This window comes from Vipera ursinii (genome assembly GCF_947247035.1).
Source record: "Vipera ursinii genome assembly, chromosome: 1".
In the NCBI taxonomy this organism is placed as follows: domain Eukaryota; kingdom Metazoa; phylum Chordata; class Lepidosauria; order Squamata; family Viperidae; genus Vipera; species Vipera ursinii.
The window spans coordinates 116,250,740-116,277,275 of NC_139512.1; the positions used below are offsets into that span (position 1 = coordinate 116,250,740).

Genomic DNA, 26,536 nt, shown 5'->3' on the forward strand with positions numbered 1-26,536 from the left:
TGCCATCTTGTAAAATGAGCTGTCTTCTGAACAATTTCAACTTGTTCTTCCTCCAAGTCCTTCCAAGCTGCCGAGAACAGAGCAAAATCACCTCATGTAAATCTGCCTCCAAAGAGGTTTTCATTGCCACACATTGAAAGCTTTGTCATTTGATGTTTGCCCAGCACTTTTCCTGTAAACCACAAAGGAGGGAATCCCCCACTCCCTCCAGTCAGCTTGTTTATTCTTAGCCTCTTATCTGCACAGCATGATTTCTTTGCTCAAAGTTCAGTGGTTTGGTGAATAGCTGAATGCAGAGGAGCTTATTTCTTAGTAAACAAACATAAGACTGGGTCACGTACGCTGCGCTGCTCAAGCCAATCTAATATGCCTGGGCAGCTACTTCAAACAGAGCATGTTTGCACTCTCCCTTGGAAACCACGCCGTGGGACACCTGAGCTGCTGTTGCTTACACAGAATGCAGCATAAAAATACTGCGTGACAACCTTGACTTTGGTACAATTGTGCTTTAATGGTACCGGTGCCTGGTCGGGGAAAGGGTGATTTGCAGCATGGGTTGCAGGAACACTTTTGCAATCCAAAAAGAGGATGCAGAGTTGCTGATGGTAACGTCTTGAAGGACACGCTTCTTCTGAGTCTCGTATATATGGGGCAGACTCAGTGCTGCTCTGCTTGAAATGCTGACTTGGCATCAGTAAGCGTACCTTTCCTGCTCTTTTCAGGTGGCAGAAGGGTGGTGCATAGCAGATTTTAGTGCTAGTGAGGGTTAAGTAGTAGTGGTTGGTTCCAGTGCCATGCTCGGAAAATTGCAGAATATATACATCCCATGTTGCATTCCCTCTGAAAATTTAAAAAAAAAAAAGATATCCAAATTTGAGGTCTCTTAGAGAAAACACAGAAGCTAAGCCTAGCTTCCCAACAACTGTTATGATTTCTACAGGATTTCTAAGCAGGTTTATAGGCCAGCCTACCTGACAATTGGGCACAGAAGAACCACGCCCCCTATGTTTCTTTGAAATCCTATAAGCTTTAATATGGAGAAGATCCATCTGTTGAACAAAGTCTTTTCCCAATCTAGAGCCCTCAATGTGTGTTGGACATCTTAATGCATGAAGTCTCATATCTATAGGACAGTCAATGCCAGAATACTTTGCTGCTTTTTGCCTGGGACTATTCTTTCATAAAAGGGACGCGGTGGCTCAAAAGGGACGCGGTGGCTCAGTGGGTTAGGACGCTGAGCTTGTCGATCAGAAGGTCGGCAGTTTGGCGGGTCGAATCCCGAGTGCCGCGTAACAGAGTGAGCACCTGTTACTCATCCCAGCTTCTGCCAACCTAGCAGTTTGAAAGCAGGTAAAAATGCAAGTAGAAAAATAGGGACCACTACAGTGGGAAGGTAACAGTGCTCCATGTGCCTTTGGCGTCTAGTCATGCCGGCCACATGACCACGGAGACGTCCTCGGACAAGTGCTGGCTCTTCGGCTTTGAAACGGAGATGAGCACCGGCCCCTAGAGTCGGAAACGACTAGCACGCATGTGCGGGGGAACCTTTACCTTTACCTTATTCTTTCATAAGGAACTGTCTTCATGCCATTTTTACTGCACCAACATGCACTAGACCTCTAAAATTCAGATGGATGTAGAAACAGCAACATTTATTTTACTTCTAGATATTCTGTTTATTTAAACAGAATATCTAGAAATAAAATGTTCTTGCAAGCCAAAATGGCTTATCTTCCCAGTAATAAGAATGTTAAGATCCCTTCCATCAACATGGACTTTTCTAGTGATCAAAACACTTTTAACATCTTGAAGCATTTCGTAATCATTTACGTATTGACCTTTGTTGTTTTTCTACCAACTAAAGTAGCAACATCATCAACAGACATTTCCATTTAAGGAGATACAATACTATATTACTTAGTAGCTAATAAACTAACGTGGCATGAGGGAATTTGAGATCACCAAAGGAAAATATACTATATCCCAATAACAGCATCATTCCCAAATTCTTAGGGTAGGACAATAACATTGGTTATGCCAAAACAACAACAACAACAACCATATGATAAGATTTTGAAGGAATATGACTATGTTGAAGATTTTTAAGTTAAATATGAAACCTTAATTTTTTAACCTACTACCTAAGCACATGTAGGTGTTCTAAGCTTGATCTGGAAGATGGAATAATTTAAAAACAAGACTAAAGTTCTTCTTTTCCATGTCCTACAAATGAGCAAGATCTCAAATCTTCTATTATTTTCCATTTCTTTTGGTTTTATCTAGTTGCACTTAATGTGATTCTAGAATTTCAAGGAGATAGTCCCCTTTGGAGATGAGAACCACAGAAACCCTCTTACCTGTCCCACCAAATTTTTCTATAGCTTTCAGTGAGCCTCAAGCCAAAGCTTGCTTTGCATTTCTATTTCTTCTTGGTCTTTACTAGCCCTTTCTCCACCAAGCTACGATAAAGTTCCTGGATATAGGTGTAGATGCACTTATTATCAGGAACACTCATGTGCACCATGTCATCCACCTCCAGAAGTTGAGCACAGTCTGCATATTTCCTGGGAAAAGATGGGACAAATGGTCAATTCTGCTGCATACCTCAATGATTTGGCAAAGCAGCTTGAATATAGCCCTTCATCACCATTGCTAATTCTCATAGATGTTCTGTAGCTGGGTGTTTCAATATTTCTGACTATAGTTATATTCCTGGTCCTGGCTATCTGAGAAGGAATGTGGGTCAACCCAAAGAAGTTGGGAAACTAATAGCAGATACCTTTATGGATTGGAGAAATAAAAGTCAGTCTCTTTGTAAAACCCTGTATTCTTTTAAAATTCAGATTCTTAGCTTGATGGATCTGTGTGAATTTTAGCTTTGGATGTCTAACTGTTAGTAGGAACAACAAAAAAACAAAACACATTTGTCATTGGCAGACACCCCTGAATACTGTAAAGATAACTAGGCCATTGTAATCTATGTTTTTCTTAGAGCAATAAGATTAGACTATTGCAGTCTGCTGCATGTAGGGTTGCCTAGGGAGAATTTTTCACAAACTTTACAACTGATCCAAAATATTGCTGCTAAATATAGATAGGATTGGTGGTTAAAAAATACATGATGCCAAACTTTTAGCCACCAGTCAGTTTAAAAGGAAGCTGCAAGACTTCAGATTGTACATCCCACATGGTATGGAGCTCAAGTAACAGAATAAAATCTGCACAACAGCCTACACAGTATGAAGATAATCCTATGTGCTTTTTTCCAGATTTCCCTAGTTTTGGAGGTTATATGTGCCTCCCTGCGCTTTCCTCAGCCTGCTGCCTGCGTGAATTTTGATAGTGCTACAATTTTCATCCCTGTTAAAGTTGGCAGCATTTACACATCTGTCAGTTTGATCGATCAGTTATTGGGCACGGTTTTGATCTTTGGTAACACTGTTATTTGGTATGAGCTGGAAGATAGGGCAAAATTACTTCAGAGAATAACTTTACACGTTTACCAACGCCACGGTGCACTTTCTGGAGGCTAGTACTCATCCCTGACTCAGCCTGCCCTATAGCTGTGGTGGTGTCCTGAGGTCTAAGATGGAGGGGAGTGCTCACTCAGCAGTAGAGAAGGCCAGGGTGAAATTCTCTTTCCGATTTGCTGGATCAAGGTTTGCATAGTCAAAGGCTTCAGGAAAGAACTTGTGGACGAGGGCACAAAAGGCCATGCCACTTTTCCAACTGGTGGAAAAGTTCTGGATGTCCACATGCTGAAAATTAGAAAAAGAGATATTAGGCACAAAAGGTCAACCACCTCTCCTTCTTAGGTTTTCCTGCACTGGCAGTGACTGAAACATTATTGTCTATTTAATATAAGCGTGTCATTCTGGTTAGAACACACCATTGCATTGGAACAAGTTGTGTGGATGAATTTACTTACATATGACATGAAGCAGGTTATCTGTAAAAGTCTGGCAGTAATTGGGGAGCATTCTGAATCTATATTATTGTGTTAACATCCTCCTCTTTATGGGCATTGTTAACTGTAACTTGGAAGTGAAACGGAAAAGTGTAAGGACAAGCTGGAGAATTAATTTACTGCCCCCATGTGTTCAGCATCCATACTTCGCCTTACTTTTATATTTCAAAATTTCACATAACTTTTCCCTCATTTCTCTCTCAGTAATCCTTTAATCCTGCCTGCACTACAGGTCATGATTTATGAAGCCGACCATTTCTGATACATAGTGTACATTGCATATCGCAATGGTTTCATCTATACTGCTGTGGATGTTAGTGCTATTGTGATGGGTCCTTGTGTTTTGTAGTACATGAATTATCAACTCATATTTCACCATTTTCACTGTGACCTAACAGTTTTGCTAAACGTGAGGCATTATAACTCCAAAATATCTTACAATCTCAATATGTGAACTACATTATCTTTCACCTGAGATTTTGGAGTTCATAACTCATTCTCTTAACTCTTTGAACAAAATTCAACATCTGAATAAAAGGCATAATGAGAAAACAGTACAGGCTAAAATTGCACATGTGAATCTTCTTATTCGCATGATAGTGTGCATTTGTTGGGTTAATAACAAAGAAATACCAACAGCACACAAAGAAGTACTATTTCCTGACCTAGTTCACAGAAGAGATTATTCTGCTACCTACAATCCCTCCAGGGCTTTGCTCTCCAACTGTGATCAAAAACAGGGCAAGAATTTAGAATAACATAAGAATCTAGAAATGTCTCTGAGATTATATATAACAACAATATATATATATATATATATATATATATATATATATATATATATATATATATATATATATATATATATATACACACACACACACACACATACATGCATACACACACACACACACACACACAAAAGGTGGCATCAGAGGGTGCTTTTTTTAAAAGTTCATAGTCTTTAACTCTGGGTAGTGATGCTTTCTCAAATGCTCTTAATAACTCAGACAGATATATACTCACTTCTGAGTAAAGTATGCTGAAGTAAGTTTGTTGGAACTAGAGGAATATTGTCTTCACATCTCTTAAATTCTGATAATCCACATAGGTCTTCCTGCTGTTGCATTACTGGTGCCCCCCTGATTTTGCCTTCCAAGGGAAACCAGGTTGCCTATTTCACCCCCCAGAAACATTTAAGGGCACTGGAGTAGTTCTCATTTCACATTTGATACCTTACTTCATAGCCACGGGTCATGGCCCGACACCATTCCAGCAACATGGTCTTCACAGTGTTTGTAGCTCCAGTCCTCTTGATATTGGGGGCAGGACCAGTTGCAGCCCTTTGGAAGATGATTAAGGGGAAGGAAGGGATGGTAGAGAATAAACAAATGTATTTTTAATCCTATGAGATTTGGCTGGTGTAATTCCCTTTTCCCCTTATTATTTTCTGCTGAACATCTGGTGGGACAGAGATCTGCATGATTTGTAGCAATATCTGCTATCTAATCTGATTGTGTAAATACCTATACATTTTATAATTTGTGCAAGAGAAACTCTTGGTCAGAGCAATTTTTTTTCCTAGAGGTGTTGAATATGGTTGTGAGCTTGCCTGGCTGAGCAAACACTTCTGGAGTATAGTGGTGTGGGTTTTCACTGTCCAATATCTGTGGCAGTTGGATCTAGTCACATTTCTTAAATGTGTCCTCTTATAAATGGTCTTGGATGATAGTTGTAGCCAGTGCTGTCTTGGGATGATAGATACTGCTTGGGGAAGGCTGGGTTTTATATTGTGGTAAGCCAAGTATGAGTAACTCTTAGCTCTCCAGGGATTATAGAGCTTTTCTATGTTAAGAGCAGAATTGGGTGATACAGTGAGGCAAACAAGGCAGTACTGTATGTAGTACATAAATATATGTACCTGGAATTTTTGGATTTTCTTTCTGGATTGGGGGGATTGATTTTTAAATGTTAAAGTACACTGTGTGATGAATATGCTCCATTTACATTGCACGATACCTTTCTTTTATTGAATGGCCCTTCAATAAAGCAGCAGTAAAGGTAAAGGTTCCCCCGCACATGCGTGCTAGTCGTTTCCGACTCTAGGGGCCGGTGCTCATCTCCGTTTCAAAGCCGAAGAGCCAGCGCTTCTCCAAGGACGTCTCTGTGGTCCTGTGGTCGGCATGACTAGACGCGAAAGGCGCACAGAATGCTGTTACCTTCCCACCGTAGTGGTCCCTATTTTTCTACTTGCATTTTTACGTGCTTTTGAACTGCTAGGTTGGCAGAAGCTGGGATGAGTAACAGTTGCTCACTCTGCTACGCGGCACTCAGGATTTGACCTGCTGAACTGCCGATCTTCTGATCGACAAGCTCAGCGTCCTAACCCACTGAGCCACCACGTCCCTTAAAAAGCAGCAGTAGCATATAGTAAAGTTCTAAATGCTCCACTTCCTTAAGAGCTTTGGAAAATCAGAATTGTTTTTTTTTTGTTTTTTTGCTAATCTCTCACTTCAGTTATGTGTGAAGCACAGTTTCATTCTTTGCTTGCTCATTGAACAGAAGGCTTGTCATACCCTTTTAAATGTTTGTTAAGCATTCAGAATACACTTGCTTACTCCCAAACACGGGACAAATCTTATTTCCTGTTTCAGCCTAGCCCAAGGCCATCTACAGGCAGTAGCCACAGAAGTAGCAGCTCATATTTGTGTAAATTTTTTGGCTTGCTAAAAAAGAATAAAGGGAGACTGATATGATCATTTCAAACTTATTTGTTCTCATCAGTCAGCCATACCCTTCTGAGATTCGAACATGGCCCGACTGCGTCTTAAGCAGTTGTTTTAACCCCTAGGCCACAGGCGCTCTCTCTCTCTCTCTCTCTCTCAGCTGAGAACCAAGGAAGAAACATTTAACACATATCTTCCTTGCTTCTCAGCTAACAGAGAGAGAGACCCTGTGGCCTAGGGGTTAATATATATATATACACAGTACATTGTGTTAAGTGTTCCCTTTATTTTTTTGAGCAGGTGATTATATATATACATATACATACACACACACACACACACACACATATAGTGTGTGTATGTGTGTGTGAGTGTGTGTGTGTGTGATTAGAGTTTTTGAGGCAGGGAGATTGAACTCTTATTGACTGCCATTCATAGATTGGTCTGCTTGTCTCAGGGCTCAGATGACTCTGGATATAAAGAGGTGAGCAGTGAATGGCTCTGAACTGGGCATTATGAGAAAGACATTTGGGAGTTGCCTGCTGAAGAGAACAAAATGATGGCATTGAAGCGCATTAAGGATATTTTGCAAATGGAACAAATGATCATCTGGTGGAACCTATTTTAGGGCTTATGTTAAATTATTCATTTGTTTTCAGTCTCAAAATGCCTGGAAATCATGCCACAGAGTTTCATCAGTAAGTTGGGCAGGCCACATACAGCTGGGGAGACACTGCCCATTCCAGTGCTAAGACATACTGTAATATAATTGCCTTGGTTTTGGTTCATTGTAAGGCATAAATTTAGCAATTATGTTTTTGTAAGCCCAACTATAAAAAGGTGTATCTGTTATATCCATCCGTAGAGCTGAACAAACTAGAGAGAAATAAGCTATGGCAGAACCTGAGACACCTTGGCCTCACCCTCCAAATCTCTCCACAATGGCTTTGCGGGACTGTCCCCTGGGTGGCATCCTTGGCCTGCTGATCTCTCTCCGGTCAAAAACAGGCCTCTTCTTTTTCTCTTTGGCAGCAGCTGCTTCCTCTGGTGCAGCAGAAGGGGGCTCTTTCTCTCCCTTCAGGGCAGCTTCAGGGCTGAAAACCAGAAACAGAAACACACGGAGAGTGAAGCGTTGGAGAAGAAGTGGCACTGGGTGGGTCTCTACCCTGGGCTTTCAGGCAGAGCCTCTCGAAAGAGATGGGGAAATCCCTTTCTGACCACTCTGAAGTAAAGAATACTAACAGTTTGGCTCATGGTTCCCTGGAGAATCATTTTTAAAACTGTCATAAGCTGCAGCTAGAAATGTGAGGATCCGGGGGAAACGGATGGCAAAGAACCACTGCTGTAATGTACTGGGCTTAACTGTAACACCACGTGGTAAGCTGGAGCTAGCTAACGGCTCCCAGCATCTCACACACCCCGTCTCCAGGGCTGCTAATGGTTGCCCCTAGGCGGCAATAGGCTGCTTTAAACCTATTGGCTACCGCCTTGGGGCCAGGCTATAAATTGCTGCAAGCTGCAGCCCAGTTTTCTAGTTCAGATCCTGCAAGCAAATAAATATGATCATTGCTGAACTCACTTGCCTCATCTTCGTTCCTGCGCAACGAACTCACTACACAACAACTGCCGTCTCCGGTTTTGACTTCTTCCCAATTTTTCTCATAATAGAATAGAATAGAATTGAATAGAATAGAGCTGGAATGGACCTTGGAGATGTTAATAGTCCAGCCTCCTGCTCAAGCAGAAGAACCTATACCATTTCAGATAAGTGACTGTCTATCTTCTTCTTAAAAACCTCCAGTGATGAAGGCCCAAGCTGTTCCACTGGTTAATTGTCCTCACTGTTAGGAAGTTTCTCCTTAATTCCAGGTTGCTTCTCTCTTTGATTAGTTTCCAACCATTGTTTCTTGTCTTGCCCTCTGGTGCTTTGGAGAATAATTTGACCCTCTCGTTTGTGGCAGCCCCTCAAATACTGGAATACTGCTATCATGGCACCCTTATTTCTTCTTTGCTTTAGACTAGCGGCCAAACCCATGTCCTGCAGCTGTTCTTCATTCACCAACCCAATGTTTCTCTTTGCCCTTTCCAATTTTCTGAATGTTCACATCTTTATTAGCATCCTTCCTTCATTTGACCTTTCATATATTAGCCCCAGTACCTCCAGAAGGCATCCATTTGGGAAGACTAGTTAATGCTTTGGGTGGCTGACATCATTTGCTCAATTCACTGCTTTCCTCCAAGCCTGAAGAGTTTTTTGAGCAATCAATTTATCGCCACAGAAGGGTATGTACTAGAAATCTGAAGTTCTTGACAGCAGCTTGAAGGCCAGGCTTTAACATTTGGAGGAAAGTGTTCATAATGAACCTTTGTCCTCACTGTTAATCCTTGTCCCATTTTGGTTATTCTAGTCATTGCCTGTCTTTGATTTCTGAGTGACCCCTGCAGAGTAAAACATGGTAATACAGCTTTGGAGATGGGCAAAAGATGCAGAATTGCTGCTTTCCATGATTTGCAGTCAATTGACAAGGATCCTTTTCACCCAGTGGTTTAACAAAAGGAGCCATTAACTCACCTCTGCTTTCTTCCTTCTGTATCTAATGATAGTCCAAAAGTGGGGGGGAAAACTTGAGGAAGAAATGTTTGTGTGTTCAACAGTAAGAGCTATATTTAACTCGGAAAATCAATCTGTTCCTCACTTCTTCCATTCTTAAGTGTATATTTGTTTAGAAAATATACCTGCTGTCCATCTCATATCCAATGATTATGAGTATATCTTTTGTATCAAGTTCTGATAAGAGAGTGCCAGGCTCGTGGCCATCTCTCCCAATATATCTTGTCAACCTGAATCTTGCCCATCTCAAATGTAGCCCACCCCCTCTAGAAAGGCTTCCAGAGATCATCTCACCTGGTGATATCCGCTGGAGCAGCTTCTGAAGTGGTGGCTGGAGGAGTGATGCCACCTAGATTGGATTACAGACATGTGGAGTATTAGTGAGACGTCTATCGCACGTCTGAACTGTTGTGTCTTTAATCTCCTCTGTATCCATATTTTTGCAGTACAGAAAATAGCAGCAGAAGGTTTCACAGATCATTACAGGGAAATGGAGACGAAGACCAGCCCCATGGGGACAGGAGGCAAAATTGGGATTCCTAGTTTACACTGTCAGTAGCTGGTTGAGTTTTAAGAGAAACATCCGTGAAGGTCATGAGAAAAAATGTCTTCAGAAGGACTGGGTGGTAATGCAGGTGTCAAAGCAAGAACATCTGAAGGAAGTTATGAAGTCTAGAAACATTGATTGTAGAGGATTTTGTTATTGTTGCTTCACTGGTAAAAAATAAAATTATTTACTCAAAATTAAGTTCCAGGCAGACCATTTAGGATAACGGGGGGGGGGGGGAGAATTAATTTTCCCAAGGGGCTACGTGAGAAACTGGGATTGCTTTGGAGGGCCACTGATGCTACTCTGCCCCGTAGTGCCCCACTCTGCCACCCCACGGGCCTGTTCTAGGAGGTTTTATTTTAAGCAACACATCCCAGTGTGTCACTTCCACTTTTAGTCTATTCTCTCCAGCTTTAGTGTACTTGGCCTTCTTCGTTTGCTGAATGATTTGCCTCACCTGTCTCCAAACCTTTGAGCTCTGTTGGGCTTTGCGGACTTGCTTCAGGAGAACAGGGAGGGAATTCTGGCCAGAACTCCTCCTCTTCCGCCCCGGCTTCTGGTGAAAGAGCCTCATCCGAAGTGCTGCCAGTTCTACCCTGCAGGTAGAGGAGGAGGATGGGGAAGGTCAACCAGATTACTTTCTTCCTTTATTTGATTTTCTAGATTTATAATCTGCCTTGCCTTCAGCCTCTCAAGGCAGCATGCCTAGCATTCTCTTCTCCCATAATAACCCTGCCCCATTGTGATCAGGTGGGGCAGAGAACAAGTGACTGTCCCAAAGTCATCCGAAGCACTTCCTTCGGTTTGGGATGCCCCAGTCTAAACCCTTAAGCACTGCAGCGTCCTGGCTCTTTTGTTTGCAAACCTGACCCTATAAAGTTCTTTTTGTTGTTGTTGTTGTGTACTCATACATTGATAAATAAAATGAACAGAAACGATAATTTACAAACTTCTACATACGTGGATTTCTTCTTTCTACTGAAAATCTTCCTTGCTATTTTTCCCTCTAGCTTTCTAGCTGACCTACTTTATGTGCCTATTACAGGGCTGGAAATTCTTAACTTTTTCTAATCAGTTTCACAATGTAACCCAGGAATTCCATTTCTTTTTCTAGTCAGTTTTAAATATGCAGTACTGCACCTTTTATAAACTCATCTGGCTAAATATAGTAATGGCAAAATCTCATCGAAATTTCCTGTAGGCTTTCCTACAGTTATTTTTCCAAAAGATGTTAGGAAGGCAATAGTTAACACTAATAATATATAGATTAGTTTTGCATTTTCATCTCATTTTAAATAGTAGTAGGAAGGTCCTGCATAATTTGAGAGTTCTACAAAACTATAATGTAATTTTCATTTTTAAAAACTCCACCCAAAGTTTACCCAATTTCACTCATAAGTAAATAATGCTAGTTTAAAGTGATCTCCTGTCTTCATAAGCTCAGAGAAACCTCCAGAGGTTGCTATGCATGGCAGAAAATATTTATTTATTTATTTATTTATTTTATTAAATTTATATGCCGCCCTACTCCCTAAGGACTCAGGGTGGCGCACAACAATAAAAATTAAAAACATAAAATAGAAAATTTAAAAAAGAATTAAACAATAAATACAATAATTATATGACAATTTAAAAACCAGTAAAAAGCTAATTAAAACCATAGTCAGTCCAGGCCCGCTTGTTGGAACAACCACGTCTTCAGGTCACGGCGGAAGGACCGAAGGTCAGGGGTTGTCCGCAGCTCTGGGGACAATTCATTCCAGAGGGTCGGCACGCCCACAGAGAAGGCTCTCCCCCTGGGGGTCGCCGGCCAGCATTGCCTGGCCGACGGCACCCTGAGGAGGCCAACTCTGTGGGAACGAACTGGGCGATGGGATATTGACAATGGCAGCAAGTGGTCTCGCAAATACCCCAGGCCTAAGACATGTAGGGCTTTAAAGGTTATAACCAGCACCTTGAATCGCACCCAGAGGGCAACCGAAGCCAATGCAGCTCACGCAGGAGTGGTGTAACATGGGAGTACCAAGATACTCCCATAAGCACCCGCACGGCTGCATTCTGCACCAGTTGAAGCCTCCGGGTGCTCTTCAAGGGCAGCCCCATGTAAAGAGCATTGCAGTAATCCAAACAAGAAGTGATGAGGGCATGGGTAAACGTACATAGGGCATCTTGGTCCAAAAAGGGGCGCAACTGGTGCACTAGGCGACTTAAGTCATTTGCAAAGCTTTGAAAGATTCTTTGCTTTAAAACTGTTTCTCTCCCATTTCTATAGTTGCCATGTTACCTAGCTTGGTGTCCCTTCTGGAACCTCCTCCATTATTGGAAGTGCTGAAGAAGGCTTGAAAAGGAATACAAAGTGAGGTAATATACAGGGTCATGCTGTACTGTACTGCAAAAAATATATATGAAAAGCTTCATACTATGTTAACTAAAGTGCCTCAGTGAGTCAAAGTACATATGGCTCACAAAGATCTACTAAACTATAGAACAAAGACAAACTCCTTCCTTCCTTCCTTCCTTCCTTCCTTCCTTCCTTCCTTCCCATATCTGAAATGCACAAGAGGAATTGTAATGACATTAGGATAATTCTGGAAAAAGTTGAAGAAGACGTTATGACATTCTTTGAATGAGGACATTTGGTTTTGAAGGTTGGATAACCTTAATTGATCGATGTTTTCTTATTTTGCAAGCCTTTGGTTTTTTTGATGATTTGGTAGCTAGTTTCAGTGGCGGAAAAATCAATCATTTTGGGAGCTGTACGATAGTGACTGGGAGTAGTAGGTATATGATGGATCATCTACTCAGGCTATAAAGAAATTATCCCACATGTTTCAACAATCTTCCCAAAGAAACGTTCCTTCAATAGTAGCTTCCTATGAGGACCTGTGGAAAAATAACATTGCTTCTTTGTTTTTTCTGTCTTTACCAGATCTTATGATTAGAAAAAATTAGAAACAATGGTGAAGAAAACCTGGCAAATTACCATATAAGTGTGTTGTTATTTAACAATTCTTTAACATTCTTTGTGAATGGGTTGAATAATAACACAGGTAGTTCTAGTTCTTTTAGTGATCGTTCGAAGTTACAACAGCACTGAAAAAAAAGTGACTTATGACTGTTTTTCACACTTAACGATCAATGCAGCCTCCCCCGGATCACACGGATAAAATTCAGACACTTGAAAACTGACTCATATTTATGACAGATGCAGTGTCCCAGAGTCATGTGATCACCTTTTGCTACCTTTTGACAAGCAAAGTCAAGGGGGAAGTCAGATTCATTTAATAACCACGTTACTAACTTAATTGTACGGATTCATTTAACAATAAAAATTTTGAGCTTAGTTGTGGTCATACGTCAAGGACCACCTGTACAATAAAACTTGTCTTTTTGTAAGTTTTGTATTTGCATGTTGTAAACAGAAAATAAGCTGGCATGTATAGCTAAAGGGAGGGACACGGTGGCTCAGTGTGTTAGGACGCCAAGCTTGTCGATCAGAAGGTCGGCAGTTTGGCGGGTCGAATCCCGAGTGCCACGTAACAGAGTGAGCGCCTGTTACTCGTCCCAGCTTCTGCCAACCTAGCAGTTCGAAAGCACGTAAAAAGGCAAATAGAAAAATAATGACCACTACAGTGGGAAAGTAACAGCGTTCCGTGCACCTTTGGCGTCTAGTCATGCCGGCCACATGACCACGGAGACGTCCTCGGACAAGCGCTGGCTCTTCGGCTTTGAAACGGAGATGAGCACTGGCCCCTAGAGTCGGAAACAACTAGCACGCATGTGTGGGGGAACCTTTACCTTTACCTTATAGCTAAAGGGAGACAAATTAAAATTAGTGACAGACGTATATAAAGTCTAGGTAAGTGTGTTTTGTCTATTTGCCAACCAACATGAAGTTAAATAGACTAAAATAACGTGACATGAAAATGTAAGGGCAGGAAGGATAAAAATGTTCCTGATGTTTCATAGAAAAGAAGTATCAGCAGATAATACTCTTGAAAGAAAAGAAGCAAGTGATTACAATTTGAAATGCATTCTGTTCTCACCTCTTCCTTGGCATTTTTCTTCAAAACATCAGCTTTCCCCCCTTCTTCTTCCTCTAGGTCTTCTGGTTTTCCAGAAACATTATTTTTGGTCTCAGATACACCCTCAGCCTCTGGTTGGCTGTTCTCTTTGACTACCTGCTCCTTCTGGCTTGCCTTGGATGCTGTTCCCTTTTCAGATTCAGAAGCCCCTTCTGTGGATTCCTCCTTCTGCTTTGCCTCAATTCCAGCAGCCTCAGTTTCCCCAGCCTCCTTCGCTCCGTGCACCTCATTCCCAGCATCCCCCTTTGCTTTCTCTGCTTCATTTGCTTCATCCACCTCTTTCCCAGTTTCTTCTGCAAACTTCCTGTCCCTTTTCTCAGCAGTCTCTGCTTTTCCTGCCTCATTTCCCCCTTCAAATGCAGTTTCAATCATTTCTGACTTCTGCTGCAGCCCGTTGATCTGCTGGTTCTTCTCTTGTTCCTTGGTATCTCCAGCCTCCATAGTACCAGGTTTCTCTGTTATTTCAATGGAGTGCAAAGCAGGTGGCCTATTCACGCTCCACTCCTGGAAATATATATGTAAAGTGAAAAGAATAAACACAAAATTTCAGTGCTAAAGGTTTGCACTTTTTTACACAAATTAATACCGTATATTGTAACTGTTAATTTGTCCCAACTGCTTGGGCAATAATTGGCCTCTCTAGTTTGCAGTTAAATGTGTGGTCTGACTCTGTTGAAAAGCTGGGGGCATTTAGTGTGATGGGGGACTCTTCACCCAAAGAGGTCAAGAGTGGATGTGTGTCCGTGTGTCAATTGCAATGAAAATGTTTCATTTCTTGAGATCAACCATAGGTGACAGGAGGAGGGCAGGGTGGTGGTGGAAGGGGAGGAGGAATATGGAAGGAGAGGTTGATTTCACAAAACCTTTCTTCTACGTACATTGTTATGTACTGGGCTTTTTGAGGGAATACGACGTGAGTTGCTGGAGCAGCTAACGGCTCTCCAGCAACCCAGACTACCAGTCTCCTGTGCTGCAATTGGCTATCCCCAGGTGGCAAACCTATTGGCTGCCGCCTAGGGGCTAGACTATATATTGCGGCTGGTTGCAGCCATTTCCCTCAGTACAGTCACAGCACGAAATAAACTATGAGTTACCTGTACTCTGTTCATGTCTTCATTCCTGCGTCAAAGAACCCGCTATTTAACGTACATGACATCCATTTTAAGAGCTAAGAAAATTCCACAATTGTTGCCAAGCTGGAGGTTTTGCTGTGCTGAAAATCACCTTGTGTAGTAATCACACCCAAGGCAGTAAAAACACCTTGCTCTTCTCTACACTTCTTCTGTATTTCAGAACAATTTGATCATATGCTTAGTATAAGCCATTAAAACCTCATTAAAGTTTTCAGAATAACAGCTGGGCAGCTTCCTTTATCAGACATTCTAGTGCAAGTAGAGCTGGGTTTGTGTGCATCCCCCTATGCTTCTGAACAAAGGAAACAGCATGATCTACAGTCTCATATCTCCTGTGTGAGATCACAAAATGTGGCTTAACACAGAGCCTGGCAACATGTGCTTTAATCCGGCCTTCTTTGAGTATTAACCGGCAGAACTATGTGCGCGGCTAAACTCACCAACCTCTATCCGGGTTAATCCAGTACATCTTTCTGCCTATGATAGACTAACAAATATTTCTCATCCCCAGCATAGATACATAGGCGTTATTCCAAGTAAATACAGTATAAAGTCTTTTGGCGTGTAAGGCAACAATCCTGTAGACAATCTCCTCTTCCTATGGCAGTAAAAATACAGCAGTCATAGAAATTTTAAAAGTTGCTATTCTTGCCTCTTTCTCCCTAATGTTAAGGACTGGTCCCGTCTTAGCACACTTCAAAGGAATAAATTATCTGAAGCACAAGATAGGTCCTTGGAGGCTGGGGAACTCTTGTCCAATTCCTTTCTTGTCACTTAGTAAATCATCTTTAAATAAAACCTGCCAACAAAGTCCAGGAACAGCCAGTGACTCAGGCATGGAAAGAGCAAGAGGCAGTTCTGGGGAAAGGGGGCAGGTGAGTTGCTGTAACACCAACTAAAAATACCCTCCTGACATTTGCAAAGACAGTGGAGAGGTCAGGATGCCTAGAAGTTCTCTTAGCTCTTTTCGCTTGGTACCCCATTATTCTTTCGTGGGCTCTAACTCTCGTGTTTGAAACCAATGGATTTGTTTGATTTTAATTAGTAAACACATAGGATTGCTCTGTCAGAAAAACTGCTCTTTCGGTTAAAAAAGCCGCACCATTTCTGTTCTTTATGTCCGTGCTTCTGCTATCCTGCTTGCTTGATACATATATATGAATTGTAGGGAAATATTCCTACTGTTTCTAGGAAAGAAGCCCTCCCCCCTCCAAAAAAAACTCACAACCCAAGTGAGAGAGAAAGAGCTACAACAGGGGTGTCAAACTCAATTTCATTGAGGGCCGCATCAGCATTGCGGTTGCCCTCAGGGGGGTGGGTGGGTATGGCCAGGGTGGGCGTGGCCTACTGGGTGGGCATGGCCAGCTCTACATCGTTGGCATCAAGGGTGCCTATGGGGGCCTGGGCAGGAGTGGGACAGATCTGGGGGTCTCTGGCGGAAGGAGGGTCTCTGGGCCAGGGCCAAGGCAGTGGGGGCCGTTCCCTCACTGTTTCCAGGATGGCTTCGCGGGCCTCATGAAACCACTTTGCGGGCCGGATCTGGCCCCCAGGCCTTGTGTTTGACGTGTCTGAGCTACAAGAACAGGCCCTCACTGAACAATGATGACTGGGAGTAATTTGTCTAAAGATGGGAATGCTACGTAATCATCCAAAGAATCCTTGGCAGGTAACTGTGTATATCCATTAACTAGTTCGAAACATATATTTCCCTACTTTGTTTTCAGCCAATCCCCACTCAGGGGTCATCCTACGTGACCTGTGCTAATGTACTTCTCTTTCATTCCCACATTTCTGCCTTGTATTTCCAGTGGCATACTTATAAGTAGCATGGTAAATTCTCACACTCCAGCATCTGTAGAAATCTCTAGGTTCCCCTTCAGTACAGGACTCTACTAAGGTATGATTTGATTTGATTAAATTTATATGCCGCCCTTCTCCCTGAGGACTCAGGGCGGCTCACAACAATAAAAATTAAAAAACATAGAGTAAAAAATTTAAAAAAGAATTAAACAATAAATGCAAAATTACGAGACAATTTAACCCAGTAAAAAGCCTAATTAAAAACCGTAGTCAGTCCAGACTATCCCTAGGAAAAATAGATGCTTTTTTGTTCAGCTAAGAGGTAGCACCTACCTGACCTCGGATAATTTAAGAAAGCTAAACACAGAGGGGTTTATTAGAATCAGGATGAGAAAAGTCAGGGCTGTAGGCAGGATTGGGAAATTGAAAAAGCATCCTGGAAGGGTAATGGCGAATCGTTTTTGTAATGCTGATGAGATGGATGAGAATGGATACATCCACAAAGTTATCAAGAATTAAATCAGAGTTGAAGGAATTATCAGAGTACGTCTGCTGTGATAATTGTACAAATTTTACTTCTCTACTGGAGTTATAAGTACATTCACTAAGTGACAGAAGCAATTTGAGTAGATTGAAAAACATTTCACAGAAGAAAGAAAATTTTAAAACCTGTGCGTACCAGTCCCACAGGATTTAGGGCATTATTTGACTAGATGCTGAATATTGTGGTGCATACTGGATGATTATTACTGCCTGCCTTATTTTTGTCCGCCCAATACCAATTGATGCTTTTCCAAATTTTGAATATGCAGAAATGCCATAAAATTCCTTGAAACCAAACTAACTAAAGTCTGCAGCTGTGGGCAAATCCTAAAGCGTGTGGTCCTGTGTACCTTTTTTGAAATTGTTTTATATGAGATTTGTATTAACTTCGGTATCTTATCTCTCTTCAAAAAACAGAAAAGCATAGCAGAAATTCTGTGCCTTGCTAACTTGCATCCATTTTAAATTTAAAATGATTTACAGCTCTATGAATAATATGTTTAAATTGAAGATATATTCCCAAGCTCCTTGAGAGCTCCATCATAAAGCATTTGCTGTTTTCCTTCATATACCAGTTTTCTCAGAGGTGTCACCATTGTAAAAAAATTGAGATTCTTGGCCTTCAACATTACACAATAAACAAAAAAATCAAGTGATGTAGCCTCAAAAATTTATCTTGCCAATAACAATACTAGGAAGTTACAGATTCAGAGAAATAGAGACCACACATTTATTTTTTATATGGGGAAAAGATTGCCTAATGTAGACTTCAATGAATGTGTAGACTGAATAATCCAAAATAATACGAACAAGGATTCTATACAGCATATAAAAGGGCAATATAACAGTAATCATCAGTAAAATGTAAAGCATATGTAAACAATCAGAGATAAAATAGGTTGGATAAAATATATATTTGGTTTAGAGAGTCAGTGAAATCAAAAGCTCTGTGTCTGCTGCTGAAATACCTAGAATGAACACTACCTGAGCCTTTTTGAAGAACTAAGTCCACCATCAATGAGAAGGCTCTGTTTCTGGCCATTACTTGCCACATGGATGATGTGGTCCCTCTTCGCTCTTTTGAAGAACTCTCAGTATCACATACTTGGTTACGTCTCTTCTTTTCTAGTTCTCAAGTGTTCTTTGATGAATACTTTAAAGAATAGCTAATTGGGAGTGACTCTCCTCCTACCTAACCATTTTTCTTATATCTCCTAAATTTTCTTGGGAGATAGGAGAACACGATATGCTTCTAAGTTTAACTTCACCATGAGGTTTCCCTCCCATGTCTATTTCTCCTTCCAGAGCTCAAGAATCCTGAGTTCTCTGGGACCTGAACATAGTGTAGGAGCTATCAATTGGCCCTCCCCTTATGTTTTAGGAATAAACACTTACCTGGAGTCACAACTAGGAACAGTTCTTTCGTGAGCCCAGAGTCCACTATGGACTATTTATACACATGATGTCCTAGAAATCAGACTTCACCTACCTATGGGCAGGTCCTTCCCCGAGGCTAGCTGACTTTCTTCGTGTCTTCTTTTTCCTGGCTTCTTCTGCCAGTATCTCAATCCTCACTCCTATTGCTATGCCTGCCTGCAGCATTTCTCTCATTGTTTACTACTCTGTTGATACAGCCACCCTCCACTCTGTGATGGGTAACTAAACACTCCTATTTTTATCAGGAAACCCAGCAGGTGCTTCTTTCAATCATAGCCCCTACTTCTCAGAAGGGCCAGATGGAGCCAAGACAAGGTAAAGAAAGATAGCTTCTAGCAGCCTCTTAGCAATTCAGCTCAACATTTAAGGGAATCATAGGAAAGAACTATTTTTCTCTTTTAGGGGGAAAGTGATGTGTAGCGAGCTGCCTATAAGAGATTTTTCAGCCTGCGTATTGGTCTCCCGAGGCATCAGCTGTATGGGAGAATACTCCAGAGCTATTAATAATAGACACAGTTTCCATAGCCTTTTGTCACTTCTGATAAACAACAGACATTCAAAGGAAATTTGAAAGGTGGCCTACAGGGATTCAAAGAACATTTACGGTATACAAAAAACAAAAGAATCTGCCAAAGACTTTGAAAAGAAGTCATATTCTTAAGAGGATAGAAGAAGCTGTAGAAGCATATGAAATGTCTCCATTTAGAGCAGAACTACCATTCACTTCCCTTTTGTTATTTAATGCATAAGTTGTTTTGGGTTTCCGGTAAAAGGAAACATTCTAAATAAGTAAAAGCAGGAATCCAGGCTCCAGTCTAGTGCTCCCCCCCCCACGTAGGATTAGAGATGATACAGAGCATGTTGCTGGGTGTATATCTGACTTTGCCACACTTCATTTTTGCACTTTCTTTAGGATGTGGTTCAGCACCACAGAAGCCCTAGGACTCTCTCCATCCTTGAAAGGTAGTCAGTTTCACAGAAATGGGGAAAGTCTGAAGGAATATTGAGATTTCATCATTCTTAATGAAGTTGAATATTTAACTTCATCAAGAGACAACTGCACCTTATTTGGATAAAACAAAGAGAGCTTTGCTTGTCCTCAGGAAGAGGCCTTAATAGATGCAAAATTATTTTAAGTTGACATTGCTGCTTACATATAAACTGTCAAAAAATTAAGATATTTGGGGATTTTGACACTCGCATTGGATGTATGAGTTTGAGAACAAAGCATGTCTGCGGCTGAAACTAACCTTCCTTCCACTGGGATTCCTACTGGGTGGGAATGTCTGATAGGAATGGTTAGTGTTGCAGCCTTATTCTGAGGGATATACTAACTATGCAGATCATATTTAGCATTTAGATACCAATTTCCAAAGATGCACAAGTTCAAATGTCAAAAACGCATTTTCATATCATGATTTGAGCGGACATGTTCTCTAATATCATCACTTCAGTCATGTTTCCTTAAAAAAAAAGAAACTTTTATGATAGAGTTATGTTGCACTGGCAACACAAGTTGCACAAATATTGTCAACACTCTTTTTCCCATCTTTCACAACCTGGCAGAAAGTATTTGCTGTAAACACTGCTATGGGAACAAAACTGAGATAGCTCTCTGCTGGAAGGAACTCATGGTTTGAATATATGATTTGCCAAGGACTCCCAACAGACTTAGTTTATAATGTGTTCCTGGGGTGACAGTGAAAACCTGGTGAAAACTATGGGATTAACCTCTTATGACATACTCTTGTGTATGACACTCACACAAGTCCACTGAGCATTCTTCACTTATTCATTTCTGAAGCCACTCTGACGCCTTGTGGCCAAAAAGACTGAGTTTCTAAAATTAGACTGTAACAGGGACAAGATATAGGGATGGAGAATAATAACAAGAACTACACTGTGATCCAGAGACAAGATCAAACCTTATTTTTATTATACATGAGCTTCCTCACCAGAATACAAATGGAAGAAAGGCATGTAATACAATTATGAAGTCATGCCCAGATGTATAGGAAGAGTCTTATTACACCAACAATCTACAAGCAGAAAAAGACTCACTTGTAATTAGTATTTTGCCTCCAAAGGGAAATTATACTCATTGGAAGTTGAAAACATGTAGGGAGGGATCTGGTAATCTTCCTAAGTGCTGATTTATTACTTCTTTTGTTCTTCCTAAGATGCCTTCTGGACATGTTGATGTGCCCCAACATTATTAGAATTTATAGAAACAATTAAAACTTGGATATTTCAAAAGACCTTTGAGGGGCAGATGATTGAAATTCTTTCTATATATGATTCTACAGGGTTATGATTCCTTGCATAGGAATGCTGTATAATGTAGTATTTTAAAATTATTAGTTTGGACTGGTTTTGCTATTATAATTTTCTTTACTTAGATTAAGATAGAATGATAGGATCCAAATCAGTTGTTGGGTGGAGTGACATAAGCCCAGTAAAATAAAATTTTTAAAAACCTGGTCCTAGGAGTTGGTCTACTAATTAGAGAAACAGCATGTTTTCAACAGCCTATCCTATCTCACTTCTTGTGTGATCAAGAGGAACTCTTTTTCCCCCATCACACTGCAGGTTTTTATCTAAAGTAAACAAACCATGTTTATTTGGGATGAGCTTCTTCTTATCCAGTCTGTTTTGATTCATGGGCAGCAGAGAGAAATGGCTTTATTTGCTCCTTATATAATATGATACACAAAGAGGATCTCAAATTACTTACTAAATATATAAGCATGGTCAGCCAGTAAAAGCTACTGCATGATTTATTTATTTATTTAGTTACATTTATATACCGCCCTATTCCCTGAGGACTCAGGGCGGTTTACAGGGAATTAAAAATCCACCATACAAAAGTTAAAAAACCAATTAAAAATATTAAATTACCCTGTATACATTAAAACCCCAATTAAAAATTTCTCCTCAGCCTGGGCCTGAGAGCTCAAAGAGCCAGGTCTTCAGGCCCCGGCGGAATGATCGGAGGTCGGGGGCAGTCCTCAGCTCCACCGGCAGCTGGTTCCAGAGGGCAGGCGCTCCCACCGAGAAGGCCCTATCCCTGGGTGTCACCCGCCGGCAATCTCTCACCGGCGGCACCCTGAGCAGACCCTCCCTGTGGGAGCGCACTGGGCGAAGGGCGTTTGATGCCGGCAGCAGGTGTTCCCTCAAATAGCCCGGACCCAGGCCATGTAGGGCTTTATAGGTAATAACCAGCACCTTGAATGATAAAGGTATTTTCTAACCTCCCACATGATGAAGAGTCAGTTCCAGCCAAAACTGTGGTCAAACTCAAGAAACACTGATTTCTCTTTCAGATTGCTGAGTGAGTCACAGGCAGACAGACTGCAATTAGTTGGGCAAAAGAATAGACAAATTTGTCGCTCAGGTATCCAAATGTAGCCTTGATTAAAATACGGTAGTCTGAATGACCCTTTTCATATAATTAATCTTTGCCAGCACCCATGTTTAGTCAAGAGCCTTTATAAGCTCTTGACCTTATCAACTGGCATTACTTGCAACACAGCAAAAAATGACTCCGAAAGGCCTACGCTATGGTAACTGTTCCAGTCCAGATAATCAATCAGTTCATGTGTTTGTTCATGGGCAGAAGGAAGAACCATTTAACTATTTTATGTCTATGATGTAAACATATTCCCAGGAAAGCAACTGCTACAATACTTTGTTACATGCAGAGCATTTAGGTTTTTGAAATGGTTAACAGCTAACAAGACAATTTAAATCTGAACCATGATCATTGTCAGGGTTTCCCCCCCCCCCCCTTTGGGCCACTCTACCCCTTCCTGATGTCCAGATGTAGTGAAGTTATTGATTCCATTGTTCTGGGAGCATATACTTGTAGAATTGTATACAACAGTATTTCAGTCTTTCTTAAGGTGAAAGACAAAAACCAGAAATAATTGTTGCAGAATATTGGAGAGTACACATTTTATAAGGAAAACCTGAGAGTCCCGTTTGTTAGATGCATTATGGTTTGTTATCAATTAGCAGATGATAAATATACCTAAATAATAGATGAAAGCCAACAATGTAGTGGTTAAGTCATCAGGCTAGAATTAAGAAGACCACTCTGTACCTCTTAGGCACAAAATCAGTCAGGACCAGTCAGTTTCTTTCAGCCTGAAAATGGAGACAATGGCAAACCAGGACTGAAAAATATTGCCAGGAAAACTGCAGGACGTCCAAGCAGTCTTCAAGAATTAAACATGATTGAACCGAAGGGAAAAAAGATGGATATAAAGGAGAACAATGAAAATGAGCTAAATATATTAGTTGGAGTGCCAAGTGCTTTCAGTGACCACAATACTAAGTTAATATGATATAATGGTAAGGTGCCATACCACAGTAGGAAGATCCAAATCCACTCAACATAGACGTTCATTGGATTAGTTTGGACTAGCTTCCATTCTCTCAGTCCACCTCCAAGGATTGCTATTCTAAGCATAAAAAAAAATTCCTGTGCAGATATTGCTTTAGTTCATGGAGGAAAAGTAGTATCTAACTGACAGACAAGCAGAGATTGGCCATAACAATAAACTTAGTCTTGTTGAGTTAATTAAGACTGCATATTCCCAGCATTATAAACTAGCATGTGTTTATGTGTACGTTTACTTATTTGGAATCAAGAAACTTAAAATCGAGTTGCAACTCACAGAAACATCTTTATATCAGGTCAAACTACTTGTCCATTAATCCAGCTCCCTCCAGAAATTGCAGCATCTTTGCCCAAGGACCATTAACTAACACCTGCCCTTAGAGTTCCTTTGCTCTGTTTGTGTCAGGAATAGAATTTAGAATCTTCTCCTTGCAAAACAGGTCCTATCTCGAGGTATGGAGGGAGCTATGGTTCCATCCTTAACCCCCTTGCCTAAAGTGGTATCATTGTTTGTGCCAACCAAAATACAGAATATAGAAAGAGAACAAGTCATACATGTTGCTCAAGCTGATCCCACATTGGCAACCTAATTGATCAATTATTTGTCCAACTGATTCTTTTCGTCTCCAAACTTCTTGCGGCATAGTTTTTAAAACAGATTATATGATGTTTTAAAGCTTCTGCATTGTGAATAGTACCGATGAAGTGTCTACCGCTGCAGTTGCCACTGCAGAAGCTAATCGGACACAAGGCAAATCAAATTTTATTCAGCACTGACCTACAGTAAACCCCAAAGTCAGGAAATCATCAAGTCACAGAAAATAATCATGCAGACAATCTGTCCCTCTAGGTTGCTTCCTTGCACGATCAAAAGAAAAAAGGACAGAAATAGCCCTTCACAAAATGAGCTGCAGTTCATTCTTGTCTCAGGGCATAATTTACAAAGAAGTCAGTCTGGGGCATAGGTTGAAGTTCCAAAAATGCTGGGACCACCTTCCTTGGCTGGCATTAGCCCTGGATGCCATTTTTATCCAGGGAAGTTATTATCCTGAGACTAGATCTAAGGAAACAGTTCATCAAAGAGGATTTGGGCAACTTACTCAATGGAGGTAGTGTAATATAGTAACATGTATAGTTTCCTGAAGCTTTTTTTTCAGAGATATCAGTACAATTTGTTTGTTTGCTATACGGTCACAGACGAATTTAATATAAATCTTAGAAAAAGGTATCTGAAATCAAATTATTAAGGGTGAAAAATCATTACAAAATAAATGCAGCATGTTTTATCAAAAGCTTCTTTAGGTTTTGCTTAACACAGAACCAATGCTTTCTAATGATTGCAACAGGGGAGTTTTTACAACTTTTGCAAAGATTTTGCTACTCAGATTCTTCAGTAAACAATTTAAAATCTCTGATTGGGGTGATCCATGTATTTAATAATAAAGAGAGAAATTAGTATTGCATGTGGGCAACACCACAAAATACAAGGTGCTGCGATACCTGTATAAGGGATATCCTTAATTTTCGATACCTGTATAAGGGATATCCTTAATTTTCCTTTCATAAAATTTAAAATCTTGCTACTAAGAATGCCTTTCTATAAGGACCAGAAAGGGTATTACGAAAATATTTAGGAGTGGCATAATAAAGGAGTCCCCAACTCCCAGGCCACAGACTGCTACCTGTCCTTGGCTTTTTAGTCGGTTGTGCATGAAATAATTCTACTCCCACCCCCACCCCTGGTCTGTGGAAAAATCTTTTTCCACGTTACTGGTCCTTAGTGCCAGAAAGGTACAAGTACAGAGACCTGGCTCAAAAACAGTAACTGTGAGAGGGACCTTGGAGTCCTAGTGGACGATCACTTGACTATGAGTCAGCAATATGCAGCAGCAGCCAAAAAAGCTAATACAATCCTGGGTTGTATAAACAGAGGCATAGAATCAAAATCACGTGAAGTATTACTACCGCTTTATAAAACCCTAGTAAGACTACATCTGAAATACTGCTACCAATTTTGGTCACCATTCTACTCTGTTCTACTCTACTCTATACATGTTGGGACTGCTGGTATAATAGATGTCATCAACATTTCAAACAACAATAAATGCAACAATGTAACATTTTGAAAAATAAGTGTTGCTGTCTGTGCTAATCTCATTTTTTTGGCCCAATACCAGCAAACACTTTATTTATTTTATTTATTTATTTATTTAGTTACATTTATATACTGCCCTTTCCCTGAGGACTCAGGGCGGTTTACAGGGAATTAAAAAATCCACCATACAAAAGTTAAAAACCAAATTAAAAATATTAAATTGACCCTGTACACTTAAAACCCCAATTAAAAATTTCTCCTCAGCCTGGGCCCGAGAGCTCAAAGAGCCAGGTCTTCAGGCCCCGGCGGAATGATCGGAGGTCGGGGGCAGTTCTCTGCTCCACTGGCAGCTGGTTCCAGAGGGCAGGCGCTCCCACTGAGAAGGCCCTATCCCTGGGTGTCACCCGCCAATCTCTCACCGGCGGAACCCTGAGCAGACCCTCCCTGTGGGAGCGCACTGGGCGAAGGGCGTTTGATGCCGGCAGCAGGTGTTCCCTCAAATAACCCGGACCCAGGCCATTTTACCGTATATTCCATGACTAATACCTGTCACTCTCCTGTATTAGGGTGTAATAAAATATCTTCTTAGGGCACTATCACATACATGCACCATGGTGTTCTGTTCGTCAGGCATAGTGATGGGCATGCTGCCAAGAATCTGTAGGAGACCAAAATGTTGGCTTTATATTTGATGAGACAGATGGAAAGTAATAGATGATTCTCTGTTTCCAAAGTTGTCAATTTACAATCTCTTTTTTCTATAAGTGAACAAATATATTCTGTACTGTCAGTCCCTAATCCTATTAAATTTTCAGTTATCTTTGGATGATAAACTTGCCCAAGGAGAAGAGAGTAACAAAAGCTTTATAATTGTGTGAAAAATAGAAAGATTGAAATCTAGTATTCTGTGCACGTTTATATAGTAGACCTAATAAATTGAGTAAGTGGACCCTGCCATAGTGCGAGAATAATACTAGGAAGAAGAGATTTAATGAGTTGAATAGCTCTTTCAACTATATTTTTAAAGCCCACAGAACAGAAAAAGTTCATTGCTTTGTCATATTCAGATTAACTAATGCAGTTCCTTTTTAGAAAATAATGATGGCTAAGGATCCATCTGTACCCTCAACATTATATAACAACTAGGATTTTTTCTACGGTTACTGAGCTTGGACTACAGGTATCTG

At 40.8% G+C, this 26,536-nt stretch overlaps 1 protein-coding gene across 2 annotated transcripts; it reads right to left on the reverse strand.

The window, feature by feature from the left end:
* SMTNL1 (smoothelin like 1) lies at positions 1 to 25,976 on the reverse strand. 2 transcript variants are annotated; one of them, XM_083353323.1, is made up of 9 exons: positions 18,811 to 18,994; positions 13,901 to 14,443; positions 10,312 to 10,450; positions 9,599 to 9,653; positions 7,617 to 7,787; positions 5,208 to 5,310; positions 3,607 to 3,758; positions 2,358 to 2,564; positions 707 to 840 (listed from the first exon to the last, which is right to left on the reverse strand). In XM_083353323.1, the coding sequence occupies exons 2-8, from the start codon at positions 14,378 to 14,380 to the stop codon at positions 2,420 to 2,422; spliced, it is 1,245 nt and encodes a 414-aa protein (XP_083209449.1). In that variant the 5' UTR covers positions 14,381 to 14,443; positions 18,811 to 18,994; the 3' UTR covers positions 707 to 840; positions 2,358 to 2,419. The 2 variants fall into 2 exon arrangements, with proteins under 2 accessions (XP_083209448.1, XP_083209449.1); XM_083353322.1 differs by lacking the exons at positions 2,358 to 2,564; positions 18,811 to 18,994 and adding an exon at positions 25,896 to 25,976 and having other exon boundaries at positions 1 to 840.
* Positions 25,977 to 26,536: the final 560 nt, after the last annotated feature.